We start from the raw sequence: 24,523 nt of genomic DNA, 5'->3' as shown, positions 1-24,523 counted from the left end.
CCATTTTCTGCTATAAGTTTATTGTTCCTAGGGTGCCATATTTAAAAGAAAAAAACTGATGCAAAAATAGGTCATATCTCAAAGGGACAATGAGATACCCCAAACTTCATGTCCCCAGGTTTGTTTTTTTCTCTTAGGAACACAAAAAGCTGGTCAGTGGCACATGACTTTAATCCCAGCACTTGTAAGGCAGAGACAGGCACATCTCTGAGTTTGAGACCAGCCTGGTCTACAAAGCAAAGAACCACATCAATCAGGGGTATATAGACAAACCCTGTCCTGAAATACCTAAAAAAGGAAAGAAAAGGGAGAATAAAAGGAAATAAAACAACAAAAAAGTTTTAAATCAAAGTATATTTTAAATACATTGATGAAAATATCAAGCTGTATGTTATAGCAACACAGAAAAATCACTGTTACAGGTCCCAGTTGCTGTTGATATTCTTAGTTTGGGGTTAATAAATCATGTAGGGGATGGTGGTTATAGATTCCTCCTGACGGACAGCTGGATGGCTCAGGAGTAGATCAGTCACAATCAAGGTCAGTGCTGGAGTGTCTCTTATTCCTCAGTCAATTAAAGTATCTTGATTTCACCTTCTACAGAAAATATTTAGCTGAAAATTAGTATTGACATTGAGGCGGCCACTTGGGAACTATTTCTTTTTATATCTTTTATTTGTTCATCCTTTGATGTTTTCAAACTTGGGGGTCACAACTTGTGCCAAATCTGATCTGGCCAAACTTCTTCAGTAAACCAATTAAAAGCACCATAGTAAAGTGGAAAGCAGGACAAGGAGATTTGCTTAATGTGGTCACATTGGGAAGAGGGACAAAGAGATCTGGTAAACCCTCAAGTCCATCTTCCTGGTCCTGACTTGAGGTCAAAGGCAGCAGGCTGGGTGAAGCTGAGATCATGTATCTCACTGACTCACAGTTGTCTGGGCTTCAGTATTTTCTTTTTCTTTTTCTTTTTTCCTTTTTTACCAGGAATTCAAATATACCTTTATTTGCTATTAAGAGGTTGGCTTTATCTTGATTTTTTCTGTTTCTTTTTTAAAATTAATTTATTCATATTACATCTCAGTTGTTAGCCCATCCCTTGTATCCTCCCATTCCTCCCTCCCTCCCGCCTCCCCCCTTACTCTTCTCCCCTATGTCTGTGACTGAGGGGGACCTCCTCCCCCTGTATATGCTCATAGGGTATCGAGTCTCTTCTTGGTGACCTATTATCCTTCCTGTGAGTGCCACCAGGCGTCCCCATCCAAGGGACATGGTCAAATATGGGGCACCAGAGTTTGTGTGAAAGTCAGATCTCCTTCTCCACTTAACGTCAGAGAATGTTCTGTCTGTCGGCTAGTCTGGGTAGGGGTTCGAAGTTTACTGCCTATATTTTCCTTGGCTGGTGCCATAGTTTGAGGAGGACCGCAGGGCCCAGACCCACCTGTAGCTTTCCAGGACCCTCTGGATCCTTCTATTTTTTCATTCTCCCAGGCTTCTCACACCTAAAGTCTCAATAGGATGCCTAGTAAAGTTGTCTGACAAGTTAGGATTATGTTGAATCTTAATTAGGGAGACATGTTTTCCTTCTGGCTCGTACTCAGAGATTTCTTGGAAAATTCCCATATTGTTAAAATCCGTTGTTTCAAAGGTCAGGTTGAAAGACACAAGTGTCTCTTTAGAATACTTTCATTTCTACCAGTCCAGTCACATGGGGAGGATCAAGTTTTATATAAATAGTCCCCCCAAAAAAAACCCCCATGTGTTACTACATATGACCAGGAATAAAGTACAGATAGGTACAGGAATTGTCTAAGTTTGGTGTTGGTGGCATCCTAACATTTAAGAAGCTTCTGGTTAGGAAAAAAAAATTACTGGGCATGGATTAATTCCAGCACACAGGAGGTAAGCCTGGCCTACAGAATGAGTTCCAGACAACCAGGGCTACACAGAGAAACCCTGTTTCAGAAAGGGAGGGTAGCGGGGACAGAAGCTAAAGGCACAGAACTCAGATTTAACAGGATTGATCAGTCAAAGGACACAGAGAGAGACTCATCAACAATGCTTATTTTCCCAGGAATATTGGGAAGGGGACACAGATGTAGATTTGGTATTTATTTTTAAATACCCGAGGAGTTCCCCTAAGCTTGAGGGTGTAGTCTCTGAGCTGTTCACAGCAAGAGTGGTGCCCCTCTTTCCTGGCCCAGCCTGTCAAAATGGTGGCATCTGCTAAAATGGTGACACCTGTCAAAACAGCTGCACCTCCTCAGCCTGCTGCCTTTGTGAAGTCCTACCACAGGAACTGTCCGAGGTGCCTGAATCTTCTTTTTCTGCCTCAGCCTGGGGCCATCAGGTTAAGGCAAGTGAAGGCACGAGCCAAGGTACCAGAAGAGCACAGTGGATATAAGTGGCATGGTTTGTCTGTGCAGTGAAAGGGGGCTTATTTAGGGTTATCTTATAAAACTTGTAGGCTATCTGGCAGGTTTGTTTGTTTCCTAAAGAACACAGGAAACCATGACACTCTGTGTTCCTGTGACCTGGCAAAGGGCACAGATACGTGTCCGTATAGGACAGGCTGGCCTTGAACTTGTGATCCTCCTGCCTCTGCCTCCTTCAGCAAATCCTACTGGCGTGTGCCATCTCTGATAACCTTGAGATCCAGCATATCTGAGCTGAATCCTTCTTTGTCTTTAACTGTATTACATAAAGAATTGAACAATAAAAAAACCCTATTTATCTCAAAAAAAAAAAAAGTGTCAGTATAGGGAGAATAGGGATTTCTTATGAAGCTTGGAAGGCTTTCTTGTGGGAATTATTTGCCTCCTAACCAAGACAGAAAATCGTAATTCTGTGGTCCTATGACCTGGTAAAGGGCACAGATGAAGGTCAGAACAGGGAAAGCTGAATGTGGGCATCAGAAGACCAGGATGATGGGAGGAAAGTGCTCTCATCTTGGAACATGGTTCCCCAACATTGCCCATCCTCACAGAACTGTAGGAGGCGAAGAGATGTTGAAGAGATAGCTGTCCTCCACATACTAATTGTGCCTTTATGGGGACAAGAACCTGCCACACAACAGGATGCTGTTGCTGTTGTTGTGGTTGATGAAAAGAAGGAAGGGGTGGTCAGCACAGAATGTCGGGAGAGCATAGTACAATAATGGAGCACAGAAAGTAGTAATAGAGCTGCTGCTGCCGCCTCTGTGCCGTCCTCGTTGACCTCCACCACACTCTTGTGAACAAACTTGGACACACTTAGGCCCCTCTCTGGAGACATTGCTGATAAGTCAACCTTGCCTCCTTCAAAGACATCCACCATTCCCAACTGTTGAAACACAGACTTCATGTCACAATCCTCTTGCAGCTTAACTTTTGGAAGGGAAAGTCTTAACTTTGGTGCTCATCATAAAGTCTGGTTTGGTCCAAGCTGTTAGCTTCTCAAAAGTGAGATTGTTTTCCACCTGACAAAGCAGAATTAGAGAGACCTTCAGACTCACAGTTGAGGTCTTACCCAGAGCCACACGGGCACTTCCTGCTTACAGTAGACTCCACCATCATACACAGGGCACTGCTTATTCATTTGGCCAGTGTGAGGGTCCCACTGTCCTGCTAGCTTGTATGTGGCTTCCCTGATGGGCATGGACACCAGCATCAGCATAGGAAGGCCTGCCTGCCTTCTGCTAAATCACTTCTGAGACCTCTTTTGTATACACAGGTTTTTATGTCCATGTAATTATGGTTTAGGTCAATTTGCTTTTGTTTTCTTGAACTAGATTTAGTTTTGAGACAGTAAATTATTAGTAAGTCATTGCTGCTTCAATAAAAAGTAAAAAAATTAGAAAAAAATACCTGAGTACCTGGGTTGAGTGGTTCACACAAGTAATTCCAGCACTCTGGAAGGCAGAGGCAGGTGGGTCTTTGTGAGTTCGAGGTCAGCCTGGTCTACAAAGTGAGTTCAGGACATCCAAGGTGATACAGAGAAACCATGTCTCAAAAAAAGAAGGAGAAAAGGAAACAAACAAACAAAGAAAGAAACAAAGAAGGGCTGGCATGGTGGCATACAACTTTAATCCCAGCAAATGGGAGGCAGAGGCAGGTGGTCACGGTGAGTTTAAGGTCAGCGTAGGCTACAAAGTGAGTTCAGGACAGCCAAGGCTACACAGAGAAAATAAAATAAAAGAAAAAAGAAGGAAAAAAAAAAGGAAAGGAAGAAAGAGAAAGAAAGGATTTGTCATGAGTCATACCAGAAGGGAGGTCTATTTAGGGTTGGATTCTTTGGGTTTTGTGGGCTGTTTGTGGCTTGAATATAAAATTACAACAAAAGTCTCACATTTTAAACCCTTGTTTGGGAGGCAGCTGAAATTTTAGGAATGAGCTGTGTCTAGCCAAATGAAGGACAGAGTTACTGGAGGTGTACCTTGGAAGTTCATCTTCCATTCTTTGTTCCTTATCTTTTTTTTTTTTTTTTGCTTCCTGTTAACTAATGCACACACACCTACCTCCATGCTAACAATGATGGGTGTAGGTAACTTGAAATGAAACTCCTGGAACAGTGGGACACCATAAATCCTCCCTCCTCTAGGTTATTCATGTCAAATATTTTGTCAATGATGAAAAACTAACACCCCAGAGAAGCAATGCTATGGTTAGGGAGCTGGACTAAGGTAGCCAGGGGAGCTGTTCTGCTTACAAAGACCCCTGATGGCATGCACACTCCATTGTGCACCATTCAGAGGATGGCTGACACACCGTGGGGATTCCTGCTGCAAGGAAGAACAAGATGGGCCATAATGATCTGCCCGACGCTGTGCTCCCCAGGTGCCCCTCTCCTCTTCCTCTTTGTTAGGTTAAAGTGCAACACTTTTCTGTCTATTTTATGTTTTCAGATATTAAAATAAGATATTAACAAGGATCCTGATTTGGGGTTATATCTATGGAGGGGACTATGTTCTCAGCACTGTGCTAAGTTTGTTGCCTGAGTTGTGTTCATTTCATCCTATCAGGTCACCACTGCCCATTCTAGGGATGAAGTTATGTCATGTGGCAAGGTCACACAGCCCACAATGTGAGCATTGGACACAGCCTTGATCCCAAAGCCCTGTGCCTGCACATAGCTTGAGGCTGGATCTGTGAGTACCACCCCCTCAATTGGAAATTACAAAGGTGAAAATATTGAGTTCTGTTCTAATCAGGAACGGCACAGGGACACTTGCTTCTTCTTGAAGACTTTAGAGTGGTGACTGCTATGGACTCTTGTGCCTCACCTGGCTGAGGTCCATATCATCATCTTGGAGCAGGACCAAGCTAAATTGACCCAAATTTAATGATATGCTAACAAGATACAGGTCTCCTGGGGTGCACACACACTTCCAAGTTTGAATAGCCCCTTCTATGTGTCATTTACTCAGCTCATCCGCATACTTTTTCTCAGTTCTAGTATGAAGGACTCTGCCCCCCATTTTTTGGTCCACATTCGCGAAGGCAAACATTATTTCAGCTTCTACTTGCTCTTGCCCCTTATACAAGCATTGGTGCTGCACATACCCCACCATATTTCATCTGCTTGCACATCTGTACTGAGGCCAGAGACGGGATCTTCTCCTGTTCTGTCTCCAAATGCCTCCTGGCCTGTTCAGTAAATAGAATAATTCTGTGGAACAAATGAAGCAATAATACCGTATCTGGTTGAGTCACAGGCACCATTTCCCCAATTCTAGGCAGTTCCTGTAATGAAGTCATTAACGCTGATGATCAAACATCAAACTATTTGAAGAATAAGATTGTAAGTGTTCTAAAGGAAATTACATAGTTAACTCACAGGCTGGAAAGTACCCCTGTCCTTGAAAAAGTCTTATGTTGTCTTTAGACACACCAATGACCTCAGAAAACAGGAGAGACAGTATATGTGCCAGGAGGGAATGTTCAAGGAAAACTTCAGTGATAATGAGTCTACAGAGTCCTGTTCTACCAGTCACTTTCTCTTTGAGCTCAGCAAAGAGATGCCTTCCTCACAAGAGGCTGGGGTTCTCTGGCTCAGGGTGGGGTGATGCTGTGCTTTGATTGTTCCCAGCAGTATTCATGCTGATGCCAATCCCTCAGGTGAGGTCTTAGGAGGTGGAGTCTTTATGGAATGATTAGGTCATGAGGGCTTTGCTGTAAGTGGGCTAACTCATGCATGTACTAAAGCATTAATGGACAATGGGATATTTTTTTTCTTCTTTTTTTGTTTGAGACATGGTTTTTCTGTATAGCTCTGGCTCTCCTGCACCTGTGTAGGCCAGACTGGCCTTGGACTCACACAGATACATCTGCTTCCACCTCCTGAGTGCAGAAATTAAAGGGGTGTGCCAGCACTGCATGGGAGGCCCTGGGCTGTCTTGAATGGGTCTGTTATAAAGCCTGTTTGTCCTTGCCTTTTCTATGCATGCCTTTCACAGTGTCAAGCCATGGACCCCATCAGGACTCCACAGGGTATCTACCAACAAGAACATCCTCACTTATATACAGTGGCTCATTTGTAGACCCCATAGCTTCTATACTGACAAGCTAAGTAAGTCTCTGTTGTTTATAAGAACATATTGTCTGTAGTTCTGTGTCATAGTAACAACAACAGCCAGTACTAAGACAAGTAGAGACTGAGAAGGGGGGGGCTTCCTATCTTCATTTAAAAAGAACAAAAACATTGTACCCACTTTCCCAAAGAGGACTAGTAAATGGCATATATATCTCAATCCATTTTCATTCTAGAAAACCAAAGCTAGAATTTTGTTATCTAACCTGTTATGTGAAATGTAACTGTGTCTTTGTGATGTTGGCTTTAGCTGTCAAGTTGACACAACGTAGAGTCACCTGGGAAAAGGTCTCCATGATGGGTGGTCTACATTGGGTTGGCCTGCGGGCATGTCTGTGGGGTTTGTCTCAATGAAGTTAGCTGATGTGAGAAGACCCAGCCCCCACTGGGTGGCACAATTTCCTGGGCAAGCATTCCTGAACTGCATAGGAGTAGAGAAGCTGGGTAGAGCAGAATCAAGCAACTGAGCATCTGTGCATTCATTCCTCTGTCTTCTCTACTGTGGACGTGATGTGACAAACTGGTGTTCCTGCCTTGACTTCCCCACAGTGATATGTCCTGGAACTGGAAGCTGAGATAAACTCCCTTTCTCCCTAAGGTGCTTTTAAAATCAGGTTATTTTACCACAGAAGCAAACTAGAATAATATTTAAGAGGTATAATATCCGTTTAAATTATCTAAAATTTATACCAATGAAGACACAGAAGGTGTAAGTTTAGTAATAACCTGCTAGGTCAGTGAGGTAACTTTATTTTCTGAGCTATACACAGAATACCTATTTCCAAGCCTAATCCTAAAATTGAACTGCTAGCTCTTTAGAAATCTTTGTTTCATTCTTCTGAGCTAGTCTGCCTTTCTCATCCTCCAAACCTAAGAGGGCTCCTTAGTTCTCTTTCCTAGAATTGTGTTTTACCTGTGTCCTGCCAGCTGCTTCTGTGTTGTTCTTGCAAGGCCACAGAAAAAATCCTGGTCTCGGCCGGCACCATCTTTGATTTTCTTAGCATAGCTAGAGTTTTCCTGCAAGAACTGGAAAAACAAGGACTCATGGATGACCTCACCAGCATGGAGGCCCGGAGACCCCGGGGGTGCGCAGGGTGCTCTCCGTGCGGGGTGGGGTGTGGGCCACCCTTGGACTCCAGCGTCCCGGATCCCACGCAGGCGAGGATGGATACGGACTTATTACCACCAGGTGGGGATTTAAGATTGCAAACTCGAGGGAATTTGGATTGCCAATCCCAGGTCAGAGAGAAAATACTCTTCCTTCTGTACCCTGAGAGGTGGTTGGGAACACAAGCGGACCCTGTTAACGCAGAGCTAGTAGACAGCGAAGACCTTCACGTGAGGATTGGAGACCACCGGGATTCCGAACCCGAACACAAGCTTTCCCATAGGCTCATTGCCACTGGCCCCTGGATCCAAGCCCAGGAACCCCGAAGCCACATCCAGGTCCGTTTTAGTGCGGGTCGTGGATTACCAGGCGACGACGGAGGAGGTGCTGCGGACTGCGTGGACCAAGGGGCAAATGACCACGAGGACTGAGGAGCACTCTGGGACCACAGTCACCTTTCGCACCCCGCACCCCGAGGGAGTGACACAGCCTGTGGGGCACCGGGACCCCAGGCAAACCTAGATGTACCCGGCGTCGCTGAGGGAAGATAGTTTATTGCCCAAGGACCTGATTGCCGACACCAAGATCTCTGGAGCCTGAGAAGTGCTGCAAGGACAGTGGATATGAGAAAATGCTTGAAGAACCAATTTTAAGCAGCCATAAGTGTCTCACAGTCATTAAAACAAAGAAAGGGTATTTTTACATTCGCAGTACATGGGAGTTTATAAGCTCAAAACCTTAGTCAGTTCACCTGTTGACTTTTTTTGGCAAGTATCTCCTATTAGTCGTCTGCATTCGTCTTTCCTGTTGAGCAGCCAAAAGCAGAAGAAACTTTGAGGTGAAGAACATTTTCCCTTGCACAGGTGTCAAGGGAAGAGCAGCCGGACTAGTCCACAGTACCAAGACTCTCTCAGGATGCTGGGGTCTTAGGTCTTCTACTTACCGTTCATCTCACAGAAAAACAAGTTCATCTAAAACTGTGTTAGCTACATTGTGATAAAGACTCCCAGAGGCCCATCTGGGCACCTTATGACTGGGACAAATGTCAAGATCACCTGCCAACTGTCTACCTCTCTTTTATTATTATTCTTATTAGTAGTATGTGTTTCTTAATATATTTGAGGCAATGTCTCCCTGCGCATCCTACGCTGACTTTGGGCGTGGTGTAGCCTATGAACTGGCGATCTTCCCACCTCAGCCTCCCCCACACTGAGATTACAGTGTGTGCCAGAACGCCTGACAGCCACCTCCCTTTAACCCATTTATCCACACCTGTTATCACCTGTGATATTTGTTACATTAGACTTGCTGTAGTGTTGAGGGGCCATGCTAGTTCTTGCTATTAAAACTCACTGTGACTCTTTCTTTTTGTAATATTTTTAAATTTTAAATTCTTTTTGTGTAGGGGTGTTTGCCTGTATGTGTATATGTGCACACTGTGTGTGCCAGTTACCCACAGAGAAAAACACACACACACACAAGGCATTAGACTCCCTAAAACTGAAGTATAGATGGTTGTGAGACTCCACGTGGGTGCTGGAAACTGAACCTAGGCCCTTAGTAGGTGCAGCCAGTGTTCTTAACCACTGAACTATTTGTCCATTCCTGAAAGTGACTCTTAAAAGAAGAAGAGTGTGCATGCTGGCCTGTAACCGCAGCAATTGGGAGGCAGAAGCAAGACGATCACTGTGAGTCCGAGGCCAGCCTGGTCTACAAAACAAGTCCAGGACAGCCAAGGCTACACAAGGAAACCCTGTCTCGAGAAACAAAATAAAACAAACAAAAACAGAAGAGAGAATAAGCTTTATTTTCAAAATAAAAAATTGGAGCCTGGTGTGGTGCATAAGCATTTAATTGCAGCAGTTTAGAGGCCTTGAGGTAGGAGGAGCTCTGTGAATTTAAGACAAGCAAGGATTCATAGTGAAAAAGAGAAAAGCAAAGGGAGAAAGAAAGGGAGGGAAGGAAAGAAATGAGAAAGTGGTTGCATATCCAGAAAATTATTAAAGAGATATTATGAAGTTAATAAAGCTAGATTAAAAGACAAGAAAAATTCTATCATGATCCCAAATCTCTTGTAATATTTAGTATCTCTTCAGCATTGTTTTATTTTATTCTCATTTTATGTGTGGGCTTATGTTGATACAAAACATACAGTTCTCACCACAAAGAGAATAAAAGACTTCATTCTTAAACCAAACATCAGTGACCATGGTCCAGTGACTCAGCTTATGCCAAGCCCCAATGCCAGTGTGGGTTTGTGACATTTCTATAGTATCAGGACAACAGAAAAGCTCCTAAATCCACAGGCTTTTTACATACAGTGCTTGATGGGTCACAGCAAAGTGGGAGATTTCTGCTCTAGGCTTCAGATGCAGTCTGATGTCATTATTAGCCTTTAGTAGAAGCCAAGAGCCCGTGCACTCCAAGGACATTAGATCACACATACCTGGGCTCTAACATAACTCAAGATACAGTGGGTCTTAATCTGAAACATTCAAACTCCCCATAATCATTGAAGTTACAGTCAGTTAATCAGTTAATTAATTAACCAGCCTTGTAGAATGTTTAATTCAAAGTGGGTTTTTTTTTGTGTGTGTGTCCTAGTTTCAGTTAATGCATACTTACACGTTTATTTTATTGTAAGACTAACTTACAAAAAATAATACTAGTGTGACCTGCGTGTATTTTGTGAGTGATGCTTTATATAAGTGTGTTGGTTCATTAGCTGGTTACCATGAGAAGAAATAAAATCTTTCCCTGAAAAAATAATCCTGGTGTCTTACCTGAAGCTTCTTCTATGAAGGCTCTCCCGAGAGAGAGAGAGAGCGAGAGAGAGAGCGAGAGAGAGAGTGCTCTCACAGGTCCAATTGCTATAAAAGATGTCTCTAACTCCTCCTCTACATCCTCAGCAGGCTGATCCATCATGGTATGTGGAGAGAGGACCTCCAAACCAAGTCAGTAGCACTGCTTAAGGGAAGAGTGACTGTAAAGACGTGATAGTGTTCTTACTGTTAGTTCTTATTCAATAATCATGACTCATGTTCAGAAATGGATGTGTTAGCATGGGTTAGAACAGAGTTTTCATGCCTCTGGAGCCAAGAGTCTCCTGTCAGAATTCTCATGAAGTGTCTTTTTTTTTTTTTTTTTTTTTTTTTAAATAACAGAAATAGGATGGCTGGGACTGGAGACATGGCTCAGCATTTAGGAGCTCTTACTACTCTTGAGAGGGCCTGAGTCCTGTTCCCAGTGTCCACTTCAGGTGGCTCACTACTGCCTGTAACTCTACCTTCAGGGCATCTGATATGCTCTTCTGTCCTCCACAGATGATTGCACACACATGATGTACACTCACACAACGACACACACACTACATATAAGTAAAAAAGTAACCACTGGCCTACACTCTCAAGGACCTCTTTTGACCAGCGCTAGTGCCCTCCTGTTAGCCTGCTGCAGCTGAAGGACTTCGCCTTGAATGCGGGCTAAGCCTACAAGCTTCTGAGGCATGTAAACCAGAGCAGGTTTCCTGGTGGAACCTGCAGTGGCATTTTTTGCCCATCACCTGTTGCCTGCTCGGTGAGATGTCTGCTTAATTTTTATATCAGTGTAGTATTATTAGGCATGTCTGTGTAACCTGAGATTATTTGAGAGGCAAATTTTGTGTAGTTAGCCTAACTGCCAAGCACCTTACAGTCCACTGGCTGCTCTCCACACTGGGGTGGTAGTTCACACCTGTAATCCCAGCATTTAGAAGGCTGACAGGAGGATTGTTATCAAACTGAGATCAGCCTGAGCTATATAGTGACTTCCAGACAGTGAGTGGGAGCCTGTTGAAAACTACAACAAAACCCTCAAACAAACAAAAGACATTCAAACCTAGTTGGAGACTAATAAAGAATCATTTGGCTATATGACATCCAAAGTAATGGTTTTGCCGTAAAGTGGATAATAGAAAGCAAGGGAAGAAGTAGGACTTACACATGTTTGATTGAGAAGGTTTTGCCCTTTTATGACCAGGTATTCTTAAAAAATCTCCAGAGTAACAAGATTCTCCCAATTTAACTCTCAAATAAAAGATTATAATTTCAACAGTAAAGAAATAGTTTATACTCAGGTTATGAAAGCTATCATCCATGTTTTTGGCACAGTGGTACCTGCAATCTTCCTAGTCCTGCCTCTTCTGAGCATCTGTCTTCCCGGGTCAAGTTACTGTCTTGAGCTGGGAAATGCAAATGTCTTTTGAGTCACTGAAGAAAACATGATAAATAAAATATATTGCAAAAGAAGCAGCACCTCTACTGTGTTCTTGAGAAATCCATTTTTTAGTGTTTTTTTTTTTAGTCAGACAATTTCCATATTTCCTAGTACTTTGCTAGCTGTTTCTGACTGTCACAATTCAAAAGGCAAATGACATACTAAACTCTGTTGTGACCTTAAGCACAATCCGTCTAGTTCCTTCCAGCTGGGCATCTCACGAAAGGTCTTCAAGCTGTTTCTTGCGTGCTCTCTGCCCTTCTCTTCATCTCTCCCCATGCCTGACTCCCACTCAGTTTATTGTTTGCATTTTAGAGGTGCTGAGAATGCATTGCACACTCCCTGCCACCCAACCCACATCCTTTAACTCTTTTTGGTTTATTTTTGCTTTTAGCATTACATTTAAAATTTTATTCTATTTCATAGAGTACACAATGTATTTTGATCATATCCCCTCAAACTCCTGCTGAACAGCTTTGCTCATTTCCCTCCCAACTTCATTTCCTTCTCCTTCTCTTCCTTTTCTTTCTTTCTTTCTTTCTTTCTTTCTTTCTTTCTAAGCCACTGAGTCCAATTAATGCTATCTATATATACCTGGATATAGGGTTTCCTTTAGCTCATAGGCACTCTGCCAGGTGAAACATCCTGATTCTCCCTCCTGAGCAGCCATCAACTGCCAGTAGTGTGTGTTCAGACCATAATACACACTCTCCAACCCCAGAATTTGGGGTAAGTGACATCTTTGTTGATGCCCGATGGACAGCAAAAGTGGGGGGACAGCAAAATTAGGGTGTGCCTTATGGTCCAATTGCTTTCCCTCGGGCTTCATCAAAGAAGTCACTCCAAAAAGGAGGAAAAGAGTGCATCCTATGGCCCCCAAAATACTTAACTCCTCTTGGCTCTTCTCTTGTCCCTGCTGGACTGCTGACTGGCTCTACCTTGAATGGGTCACCTGCAGGCAATCAGTTGCTGAGTCCAGTGTCCAGAAGTTACTGTGTTGGAGCAATCCTCTGGAAACTGGCTTTTACATTCTCTCTGCCCCCAGAGAGTGGACAAATACTACTCCCAAAGGCCATAGGTTATCACAAAACAAAACCAAACAAAACAAAAAAACAAAAAACCTAGTGCGAGGTATGAGATACCTACCTTGGAGTTGCTAGCCAGGGAGCTCCCAGAATCTCTAAAATGATACAGTTCTTGCCATTGCTCCCGGCTGCCCACCAGAACTCAATGGAAAGATCCTATGGCTGAAGTCCTCTCACAGTTTAGTCTCACAACTTGAAGCAATCAAGCTGGTACTGATCTGGAAGCTTTCTCCATACTGGGTAGCTCTCACAGCACCAGAAGGTTCTAGATAGGATGCTGATAGAGATCCCATTTAGTGTTCTCCATGGTCTCCTTTTAGCATTGTACCTGGTATTTTTTGTTTGCTTCTTTGTTTCACTTTATAATTCGTTCACTTATTGAGTTTATGCAAAAAGTTGGCTTGGTAATTACACAAGAGTCAGTGTCTTCAACAATTCTGAATTAACTGCTGCACTACTGTTGCACAAAGGCTCATCAAATGCTGGTGTCCATCTGCACCATCTGCTAAACACTTATCCACTTCAGCAAGTCTTTCTGTAATAATAGACTTCTGTTTATCAGAAAGATTTTTATTTTCTACAAAAACATCATGAAGTTGATTGACAAGCAGTGTAGGCTCATGTCCTTTGTCTATTAGGTCCTTTACCACAACTTCTAGTTTGTCAAAAGAGCCACTGTGACATGTGGGGACTATTCCATCAATGGCTGTAGCTGGTATTATCCCAGCAATGTCTGTGATCATATCTTCCATGACGCCTTTCCACCTGTTAGTCAAGTATCACTTTGCACAAGTGTAATGGCTTTCTGTAAATCTCCTGATAGTTTAACAAGATAAGCTATTTCCTCATTGCCAATTTTGACATTTTCCTTCTGAGCAATATCCAGTCATTGCTTCTGTGGAGCCTTATCTGACAGTGGCTTGAAGCAGAATTTTGAACATCTAGAAGCTTGGGGTTCAATTATTCGACGAACATAGTTACAGATGAGGCAGAATCTGGTTGTTTTTGACTCTTTCTCCATGATACATCTTAAAGCTGCCTGAGCAGCCAAGGTCATAGAATCCACATCATCCAGAATTGCAATCTTAAAGGGAGGACATGGCGTCCCATCTGAACGCCTTCGTGACACAGTAAACTGAGCAAAGTTCTTCACTTTCTCTAGGGCTACTTGTATTCCTTGTTCATCAGATATATTTAACTCAATAACTCTTAATGAGAAGAGTTCAGGCCCAAAGAGTTCTGTAGTTCCTCTCCAAATTGTGAATGTTTTGCCTGTTCCAGGTGGCTGATGGAACAAGAGGTTAGGAAGACCTACAGCTCCTTGTAAAGAGTTTTCAGCACTGCAACCACCTCTTCCTGGAAAGCAAATTCCTCCACACACTTTGGGCGATAATTTTCTACCCAAGAACTGGTTTGACTTTCTTGGTTTCTCCAGTGCTTCCTGCAGTGGCAGGTATCACCCTGGTCCTTGGTCAGTTGTGGCTTAGTACTGACAGATGTGCCTTTGAGAAATGCCTGCATAGTTTCTCCTCAGTTGCTGCTGGCCATGGGTCTGTACCTAGTTTTTTTAGAGAATGTTTTGATTGTGTCTAAGTTCATTTTGAAGTCTCTGTCTCTCTTTCCTTCCCATCCTCCCTCCCTTCCTCCCTCCCTCCCTCCCTTCCTCTCAATGTGCGACCCACATGTGTGCCTGTGTGTGCATGTCTGCAAGTGTCTGGGCTCAGGTGTACGTCTGTGTGAGTGTTTTACAAATGGTTGAAACTTGGATCCTATGTGTGGTAGACAAGCACTTGCATCCCCCTTCCGTGCCTTCTGTCTTCTCCATCCTCTCACTGTGGCCAGGCCCTCATTCCTCATCATCCCCTGCCCATACTAAAATGAAGATGCCTCCAGTACAAACGAATGGAGACCTAGGCTATGAAAACCCCTGTGGAGAAGTAAGAGACCCAGGAGACTAATGAGTCACTGGTGACTCCTTCTGCTCTCTTTTTCTTTTTCTTCTTTTTTGTTTTGGTCCCCATACCTCAAACCCACCCCACCCAGGTCCACAGGGCTCTCTCCCAAAGATAAGTCGACCTAGTTCATCACTAAACGAGGAAGAGAAGACTGGAAAGGGGAGACAATACAAAAGATCTATAGGGGATCCTTTTGATCAGAATCTAGAGACTGTTTTGCCAGGCTTTTTAAAATGGCCAGCACAGGGAGCAGGGAGGGGCAGGGAGATGAGTGCAGAGTGGGGGCTTCATACATAGAAGCTCTGAGCCTAGTCTCTGGGGTTAGAGGCAGAGATTCCCAGCCCCATCAGCTCCTGACCCCAGGAATTTCCTAAAGAGAGGGAAGAAATGGCCTAAAAGCATTTCTAGTGATGCCCAATATAGGCACAGTAGACAACTGAACCACAGGTCTCAGTCACATTATCACCAACACTACTTATCCACTGGGAAAGTTCACCAACTGTGTCCTTGTATCAATCACTTCCTGTAAAAACTGGCTCCTTTTGACGGTCATGGTGTCTTTCCTTACAAGCCCCTAGAATCCCATAAAAGATGACAGACAGATGTGCTTGAGCAGCCTCATGTTGAGGAATCTTTCTGTGAGGATGCTGGGCCTCTGCATTATTAGTCTACAGGATTTGGAAACATTTCCTTAAGGAAATGTACTAAAGCAGACAAATCCTCCTGTTGTAGTGGAGGCATTTCCTGTGCTTGGATGTGACCACTGGGCATCATGAAAGCAGAGTTGCTATGGTGACCTCCAGACTACCTTCTCCCACAGATGTGACAATGATATAAGCAGACAGCCAGAACTATAGTAATGGTAACAGGGTTAGGAGGCTCACCTGAGATCTCTTCTGTCTTCAGATGTATGTAACAGGGCCCCTGTTACATGTAACATATTTGAAAACCTAAAAGCATAAGGATCAGTGCACATGAACACAAAGGAATACTATGCTGCCAGGGAAAAGAATAAGGAAGATCTCTGTTTCCTATTGGAGGAAGCTCTACCCTCTTCCCGACCCCAGAAACTTACAGAATGATTGATTGATCACAGAATGTTAGTTTTTTAGGAAATGGGAAATTATAGATACACAAAGAATTTTGGTATATCTAAATTCATCCTATATACCCAAAGTAAATTAGGCCAAGCATATCAGCACTCATGTCAGGCCTTCATATCAGCACTCAGGAGGCAGAGGCAGGTGGATCACTGTGAGTTTGAGGCCAGTTTTCACTACAAAGTGATTCCAGAACAATCAGGGCTAGACAGAGAAACCCTGTCTCAAAATAACACACCAAACCAAACAAGAACCAAAAAACAAAACAAACAAACTAAGCCCCCCCAAATAAACACAGTAAATTTTGCAAAGGACATGTTGGAAAGATAAACTGGAATAAAAACAGGAGTGGAGGGGCTGGAGAGCTGCCTCTGGGTCTAAGAGCAGGAACTGCACTTCCAGAGGCTCAACGTGCAGTTCTTAGCTCACAACTTCTATAACTCCAGCTCCAGGGGACCCCATGCTGTTTCTTCCCTCCCACGGCACTGAGTTCATGTACACAAACTCACACTAGATACAACATATGCACACAATTGACTAAAAACCTTAAAACAAGCCAAAACCACAAAACTGGAGCGGACCAAATGAAGCATGGGATGAGGAGGGAGAGCAAGATGCTCTGAGAACTCCTTTCTATCACTACTTCACGTGTAAAAGTTCACAGCTGGCATGGCCTCCTGGTTTTCTACTGACTTATACTAGGTAGAGGGGGTGCTGGTTAACTGTTTATAAACCAGGAGAGCCTCCACAGGAACCATCTCAAGTAAATGTCAACAGGGCTTGTTGGGAACCCTAGGTGAAGGCTAAGGGTGAAGGAAACAGCAAAGAATCTGGTGTTTCTGGAGTTGACCTGTCCTAAAAGATTTAAAACCGGACCAACATTCTTCCCACCGGGTTGTCTTGCTTTCTAGAAGGAAGGCAAGATAGCGGACAGGGTTTTCAATCTCATTTATATAAAATATCAGCACCTCACATTCTGACTTTTCCAGTCTGGAGTAGTGGAGTCTTGAGACATAGGAACTGGCCACCTGTCTTAATTTTTTGTTGTCTGCTGAACAAGGGCTCTACCTCAAGCCCTGGTAGTTAAAAGTCTTTTTTCCCTCCCTCACTTTAAATATCTGTTGTGCTCTGTTGCTTTTATGTCCAGTAATTGATGGCACACTTCTGATGTCCTTAAAGCTGTCATTCAGTCCACAAAGGCACAGAAAACAAGCTGTAGGAAAGCCCCCATAGAGTGCAGCCTGAGTTTGGTAACATCCTTGCATTCCAAGAGCCTTTGCCTGGTCCTGTCCTGGGCAGCTGGCCCAACCAGCAGACTCCGCCCACCTCCTCGCCCCTCAGATATTCCAACTTCAAGGCAATGCTTCTGCCTCTTAGTTGCCACTCTGCTTGCAACAGACCAGAAAACCAAGTCTGGGGTAAGCTCTGCTGTAGCACAGGTGCTGGGGATGCCAGGAGCTGGGGATGCAGGCTCTGGAGAAGCTGGCACGTGGGTGTGGCTCAGGGTAAGAGCCCAGTGGGAATGGCTCTGCTTCCCTCTGATGCTCAGTGGCCTCAGCAGGCTGTGATTTGGCTGGATGAGTAGCTTGTCGTCCTGGCTGGCTGGTGGCATAGCAGCTCTCCCAGATCCAACAGTGTCTTTGGAGGAGGCTGGGGGCAAGGGATGAGGGCAACAATGAGCCTGCCTGGCTGCTGCGCTGGGGTCCAGGGCTATTGGTGGCACACACATGCTTCTCAGTCAGAAGTGACCCAAGAAGCAGGCTGCTGACACACTGGTTTGTGCATGTGGCCTGTGAGGAGGGAGTGTGGGACAGAGAGAAGGCCAAGAATTGGGTGCTCTGTCTTTGTTTTTCTGTCTGGTGTGTCTGAGTCACCCAGGGGTGAGGCCCAGGCTGTGCTGGGAAGTTGTGGCAAATCCTCAGTACCCTAAAGGCCTGAGAATATAGACACTTGTGAGAAACAATTCCAGATCTTTGAAAATATTTTCCCATTAAAACTCAAGCCAGAAGAATTGCCATGAGATCTGGTGTCTGTCAGACTAGGAGGAAGGACACAGGCAAAGCTCTGACAGGGTTTCTGTGCCAGATGAAATTGGCATGTAGCTTGTTTTTTCCTTCCTTCTTGTTTTGATGGACCCAGAGCCTTATTCTGCTGAGGAAGTTCTCTGGCGTGTGCCATAGCCCTGGTCTTCCTCCTTTCCTTCCCTTAGATCTGTATGGGAATCAGAAGCATGGCCGACTAACATGGTGTCAGGAACACTGGTTGTGAGGGAAAGCAGGGAGAGGTTTCACACTTCTTTTTTGCCTGCTTGGGAGGCAGTTGCTTTTGGTAGGGCTCTTCTGCAGGCTGCCCATTTCCTTCCTCCAGTGGATTAGGACTTGGGTGTGGGAGCTGATGTTTTAAGTAACCATGGTAAATGTATGTGATCAGGGACTGTAGTGCTGGGGCCCATGGAGTGACTGCTGTTATCAGAATACATGGGAGTGTCCCAGTGTTTCAAGGCGGCCCTGAGCAATCATAACCACTATCACTAGTGTCATCACACAGAGATGATGTGAGCTTGTTTTTTCCTTCTTGTTTTGATGGCTTCAGAGCCTTAATTTGCTGAGCACTCTTTGGTTTGGTTCACTCTTGGCTCCAAACACCAAGTTTATTTGCTTCCCCATCCCTGCATGTCTCCCCATACCATCCCCATACATGAATTTCACTTTTAGTTAACATAAAACAGCAGATAGAAATCAAAATCTGGTAGAAAACATTGTGGGAGAACTGAGATGTGTTGTTGCACACCTGTAATCCCAGCACTCAGAGGCTGAGGCAGGGGAATGATCATTTGAGGCCAGCCTGAGCTGTCTGCACACACACACATACACACACACACACACACACATACACACACACACACACACACACACACACACACACACACACACACTTTTCCCCTCTTCTTGTTTCCTAAGCAGTGTGGTGTTCCATCTTAGAAAGGTGTTGGGCTGTGTGTTCCCTCAAAATAAAGGACTCAATAACAAAACAAGAATATATTTGGTTATGCACATGGTGGCTCATGCCTTTAATCTCAGCACTTGGGAGGCATACGAAGGCAGATCAGTCAGAGTCTGGGGCCAGCCTGATATACAGAGTGAGTTGAGGACATCCAAGGCTACCCAGAGAAACTTTGTCTAAGGCAAACAAAAGCAAAAAACAGTTTGTTTTTTTTTTTAGCCTGGGCCATATGATACAGGCAAAGAGTCTGAGCTGTACAGTATTCATAGAGCAAGGGTCCAGGAGTTGTCACTAATATGGACATTAATCACTAGTTGGTATAAAACATGCATTCAATGAAAGAGAAGAGTAGCATGACTGAGGCAGATGGGAATGCCTCCAAGTGCCAGTGGGTCTCAGAAGAGTCCAGGGAATGAGAGCTTGCAGTAGTGATCTAACGTAAACCATGGTCCCTCCCTCCCCTCCCTCCCTCCCTCCCTCCCTCCCTCCCTCCCTTCCTCCATCCTTCCCTCCCTCCCTCCTTCCCTCCTTCCCTCCCTCCCTCCCTCCCTCCCTCCCCCCTTCTCTCTCTCTCTCTGTGTGTACCTGTATATGCATGTGTGCACATAGGCTTATGTTGTGTAGGCTTGCACGTGGAAGTCACAGACCAACCTCATGTGCGGGTCCTTCCAGGCCTTTCACTTTGCTGAGATAGGGACTCATACTTTGCCACTGCCTTTGCTAGGCTTCTGACCTATGGGAATATCTTTCAGATAGTCTTCTGTCTCCACCTCCCATCACATGTCTGCCATCTTGTCTGGCCATACATGGGTACTGGAGCTTCGAACTCAAGTCCTTACACTTGCATGGCAGACACTCTATCCATTGAGCCATTTCCGTAGGCCAGCAGCTGTATTTTTAAAGCAGCACCAATACTCAATCTGTCCTCTAAACATTCAGAGTTAGTACTTTACAATCGCCCTGAGAGAAACCAGGGGAGGAGCCATCCTGTGCCCTTGGTCTGAAGAGTGCAGCATAGTATCCTCTTGCTGCTGTAAAGCCGGGATGTTTGAGAACAACAGCTTGGGGCAGTGTAACCAGTATAAAGAGATTCTCCCTAGTCATGTGAGGATAGTTTTGTGCAAGAAGAAAACATGTCAGTTTATTGGAAATTTTTATCAAAAGGCTTGAATCTGTGAACAAATTGAAGTGAGGCAAACAAAATGATTTAAAGGCACAAAAGATCTCAGTTGTGTTTAATCTCCTTCTAGGAATGCTAAGGCTGTGCCATGTATTTTCTTCTCATTCCTACATCTGGGTACCCTTCCCTTTTTTGTAGAGTTCCTTCTGGTTCCCCATGTACTGGTTTCTGCACTTGAGAAAGACAAAGCACTGGCCTGAGGTAGCCGCAACAGGCTGTATCACTTTCTGCATGTGACCTTTGCTTTCCAGGCTCTTTCCCTTTCTGTTGACGGAGCCACAACATCACAGTGCAAGTGACAGTAAGATGTGGCCTCCATATCAGCCTGTGTTTATGTGATATTAATCCCTTGTTCCAGGCTCACCATCATGGATGCTCTGCAGGAAGCAAATGGCACTTTTGCCTTAAACCTTTTGAAACTATTCGGTGAAGATGGCTCCAAAAATGTATTTTTCTCACCCATGAGCATCTCCTCAGCCCTGGCCATGGTCTTGATGGGGGCAAAGGGAAGCACTGCAAGCCAGATGATTCAGGTAACCAGCACCCTTTCCCAGCAGCTAAGCATCATTGACTGTCAGTTGAGCTGGTCCTCCACATTCTCAATCTGAAAAGAAAAAAATAATAGTGAGGAATAAATGGGAATGCACTGACAGGGGTTATTGTTGGACACATTATACCTGTTAGCAGCCTATCACTGACTCACTGGTGCTCACAGTGTGTATGTGAGGGTTAGTGTCAGTAAAAACACCACAGGGGTGGTACTAGTGTCCCTGGGATCCCTACTTTCTTCTCTCTAGCCATAATGAGTCCCAGCTTTCTCTCAAGTAAGGCACTAGGACTGGTCTTGTGCCAGGACATAAAAGTTTCTTGCAAACTGCAGTCAGCCTTGGCTGTGAGCTCAGGACAGATCCATTAGGGCTCTTCCGGGTTGGAGTGCTTTAGCTACAGAGGTGCATGAGCTGCAGAGACAGGATGTCCTGACATAAGATGGGGAGGCCACCTTGGGCTCAGCTTTGCATTCTGGGTAGTTCTTGGCCATACCTTTCCATTTTTACAAAATCTAATTGTGCTTGTTGTTTTCTTAGCCTGCCTCCTGCCTGTGAGCGTTAGGGCCTACAGGCTTGCCTTCAATTTTAACTGTCTTTCTTTCACTTCTAAGCTATTGCAACTTCTGACAAGCAGCTCGTCTGTTTCCTGTGGGAGCAGCTGAAGTCACTCAGGTAGCTGTTCAGCAGACTTGGAAAGTCTAAGGAGCTGTGTCTAATGTCTCGCACCTAGTGTTCACTATTGATGGGGTCTTGCTTCTGTTTCAAGCAGCTTTACATGGTGGCAGTTATTCCAGCATTTTCCATGTGGCCTCCTGCAGGACAGCTTGGACTTCCTTCCACCATGATGGCTAGGAAGAAGAGCACCAATGTGGCAGCTGCCAAGGCCTTTTAAAGCCCAGGCCCAGCACAGGGTCACTCTCCTTAATCCTGTGCTGAGACACTGCTGGAACCAGCCTAGACCCAAGAGCAGGGAGGAGACTCGGTGACCTGAAGTCAGAAGCCAGCTGCACTTGAATGACAGCAGCTTTGCTTGGTCTCCATGCTTGACCAGAGCACAGTTAGTAACCATGAAAAGCCAGGTCTGTGAAGGGCCTTTTCTGTTCAGACAGGACACAGGGGAGGACCCTAGAGAGGGAACACTCAAGGTACTTTCTTCTTTAAGGAGATGGCTCTTTGAGTGGCAGCAGGGATCTGTAAGATTCTGAGGATGAGTTTAGTGTTGACTCATATCCTACAGCTGAGCTGTCTAAGTTGTGTTTTTATCTGTTTTGATTTCAGGCACTTTCTTTGGATAAATGCAGTGGCAATGGTGGTGGGGATGTCCACCAGGCCTTCCAGTCAGTTCTCAAGGAAGTGAACAGGACTGGCACGCAGTACTTGCTCAGAACAGCAAACAGGCTCTTCGGGGAAAAGACTTGTGATGTTTTAGCTGTAAGTGTCATGTGTTCCTTAGGGACAGCAGGCTGAGGAGTAGCCCTATTCCCTTGACCCCCACTGCAATTTTGCATTTGCTTACATGATTTGAACCCACATGTGAGTTTATTCCTTTTCTTCTCATTTAAAAAAATTGTTTTTATTACGTATACAGTGTTCTGCCTAAATGTGTGCTTGCAGGCCAGAAGAGGTCAGCAGATGTCATTGTAGTTGGTTGTGAGCCACCCTGTGGCTGCTCAGATTGAATTCAGGACTTTTGGAAGAACAGACAGTGCTCTTAACCTCAGAGCCATCTGTTCAGTCGCTATTTCCCAAGTTTCTTGTGCAGCCTTGGCTTCCTGAAACTCACTCTGTAGACCAGGCTGGCCTCAAACTCAGAGATCGCCTGCCTCTGCCTCCCAAGTGTGTCACCACAGCCCAGCTAGGAGTCTATTCTTATTGTACAGAATGTCTAAGCAAGAGCCATCCTCTAACTCTACCCCTTCCACACATAAGAGCTTTTTATATAGGGTGATGTGTGTTCCTGTATATATAGAGATTTAGTCAGTGACTTTTCCTGTGTGATACTATTACATATATTGTTTTTAATGTGTTTTTTTAATTTTTTGAGCATCACAAGATTGCCTCATTATTATTGATCCTGTTGTTGGTGTGAGAGATGGCACCCAGGGACTCACACATTTAAGCCCCAATTTTACCATTGACCCACACTGTAGATACTGTTCAGTGTTATTAGCCATCATGAAAATCATGAGTATTGATGTATGGTGACAGACTGAACAACTTGTATGTGGGGCATTTAGCTTGTACCCAGTGTGGGCCATTACCAACAGAGAGTTATTGGATGTGGGTTCATGCCCACATGCATCCATTGCTGTCAGATACATTTGTAGAATGAAGGTGGAGCCTTAAGATTGTAATACGCTATTGCTCCATTGCTCTCCCAAGTGGCCAGAGATATCAGTAGAGTCTTAATTCCTGTCCCTGTTGTGGGATATGCACAATCTGAACTTTTTAAATGTTGACCTTGAGACTGGAAAATTATTTTTTGAGAATGATCAAGGTGAACATTTCTAAAACAAACCAACAAAAAAAACAAACAAAAAAAAATCTGAAACTTTAAAACTCCTGAATCTAAATTACACCTGATCCTGAGCGTTTTGGTTAAAGACACTTAGTATATATATATATATATATTAGTTGTTCATTCATATATTCTGTGCTCATTTTTTTGTGGTGGGTTTTATTCTTCTGTATTAATTTATAGCAGATTTCCTTGTAGTTATGTTTGAGATCAGTCTGATTTTTTTAACCATAATTTTCTAACCTATTTCAGATATGCAATACTTTAAAATGATGTGATATAAAGTGAGTGTAGCAGAGTGTCAGATCACATGCAATAAGTTCTATGTACCAGTACCTTTATTTATTTTTGCACATTATATTCCCTGCTTTGCAACTCTACCTACATCCTATGTTATTATCAGTTTTAGGCTTTTTAATATGAAAAAAAACCAAAACAAAACTTCCACCAAAGATAATTGGCTTACTCAATTTCCTGTTCTATTGTGTTATTTTTCATTAATGTATCATTTAAAGATTTCAAATATTAACCCTGGTGAGGTGCAGGACTTTAATTCCAGGAGCAGGCAGATCTCTGAGTTCAAGGCCAGCCTGGTCTACAGAGAGGCTTCGGGACAGCCAGGGGTACACAAAGAAGCCCTGTCTCATCCTTTTCCCTGAAGATTTCAGATACTAATCACAAAATGCAATTAAATTCTTCCTTAAGAGTGATTGGTTGTTGCTTAAAAATTAGCAGCTTAAACTCAATACCCAGTGTGCTTTTAAAGTGTAAACCACTCAGAGGTATAGCAAGGTATTAGTTTGTGAGCAGCCAGTTTGATCCAGGCATGCAGGAGTCAGGGATGATATGTAAACCATGTACCATGCCAAGAATCTATTGAAGGGCTGATAAACGACTCAACAGTTAGGAGCCCTGGGCTCTTCTCCTTTCCTGCTTGGGTTCCTTTTCTAGCACCCACAGGACAGCTCACAACCATCTGTAACTACAGTTTTGAGGAATCTGAACCCCTTTTCTGGCTTTGAGGAAGAACCCAGGCACACATGTGGAACAGTGGTATACATGTAGGCATAATGCCCAGTCATAAAAAATATACATAATAGTAACTTAAACAATAAAATTAAATAGCCTGTCAGATCTCACAGTGACCCTCTGAGGTATAGCCATAGCTGTCTCCTCATTTACAGGGGTCGAGGAGGTAGAGAGCA

The 24,523-nt window shown here is 44.1% G+C and overlaps 1 protein-coding gene and 2 pseudogenes across 7 annotated transcripts in view; 2 read left to right on the top strand and 1 right to left on the bottom strand.

Annotated features, from left to right (window-relative positions):
* Positions 1–24,523, top strand: part of LOC127210024 (serpin B6) — a 125,080-nt gene that overhangs the window by 29,539 nt on the left and 71,018 nt on the right. Inside the window, exons 1-2 of one of the 7 annotated variants that reach the window (XM_051169773.1) lie at positions 20,611–20,785; positions 22,079–22,231. The exons of the other annotated variants lie outside the window; for them this stretch is intronic. Of the exons in view, the coding sequence (XP_051025730.1) occupies positions 20,621–20,785; positions 22,079–22,231 (318 nt within the window). The 5' untranslated portion in view covers positions 20,611–20,620. Of the gene's footprint in view, positions 1–20,610; positions 20,786–22,078; positions 22,232–24,523 lie in introns of those variants that run through there. 7 annotated transcript variants of the gene reach the window in all.
* Positions 7,612–8,197, top strand: LOC127186880 (uncharacterized protein C6orf141-like; annotated as a pseudogene).
* Positions 13,443–14,535, bottom strand: LOC127210103 (replication factor C subunit 4-like; annotated as a pseudogene).

This window comes from Acomys russatus, chromosome 3, assembly GCF_903995435.1.
Source record: "Acomys russatus chromosome 3, mAcoRus1.1, whole genome shotgun sequence".
Classification (NCBI taxonomy): domain Eukaryota; kingdom Metazoa; phylum Chordata; class Mammalia; order Rodentia; family Muridae; genus Acomys; species Acomys russatus.
The sequence above is the reverse complement of the archived record's forward strand: the minus strand, read 5'-3'. Positions and strand labels throughout refer to the sequence as shown.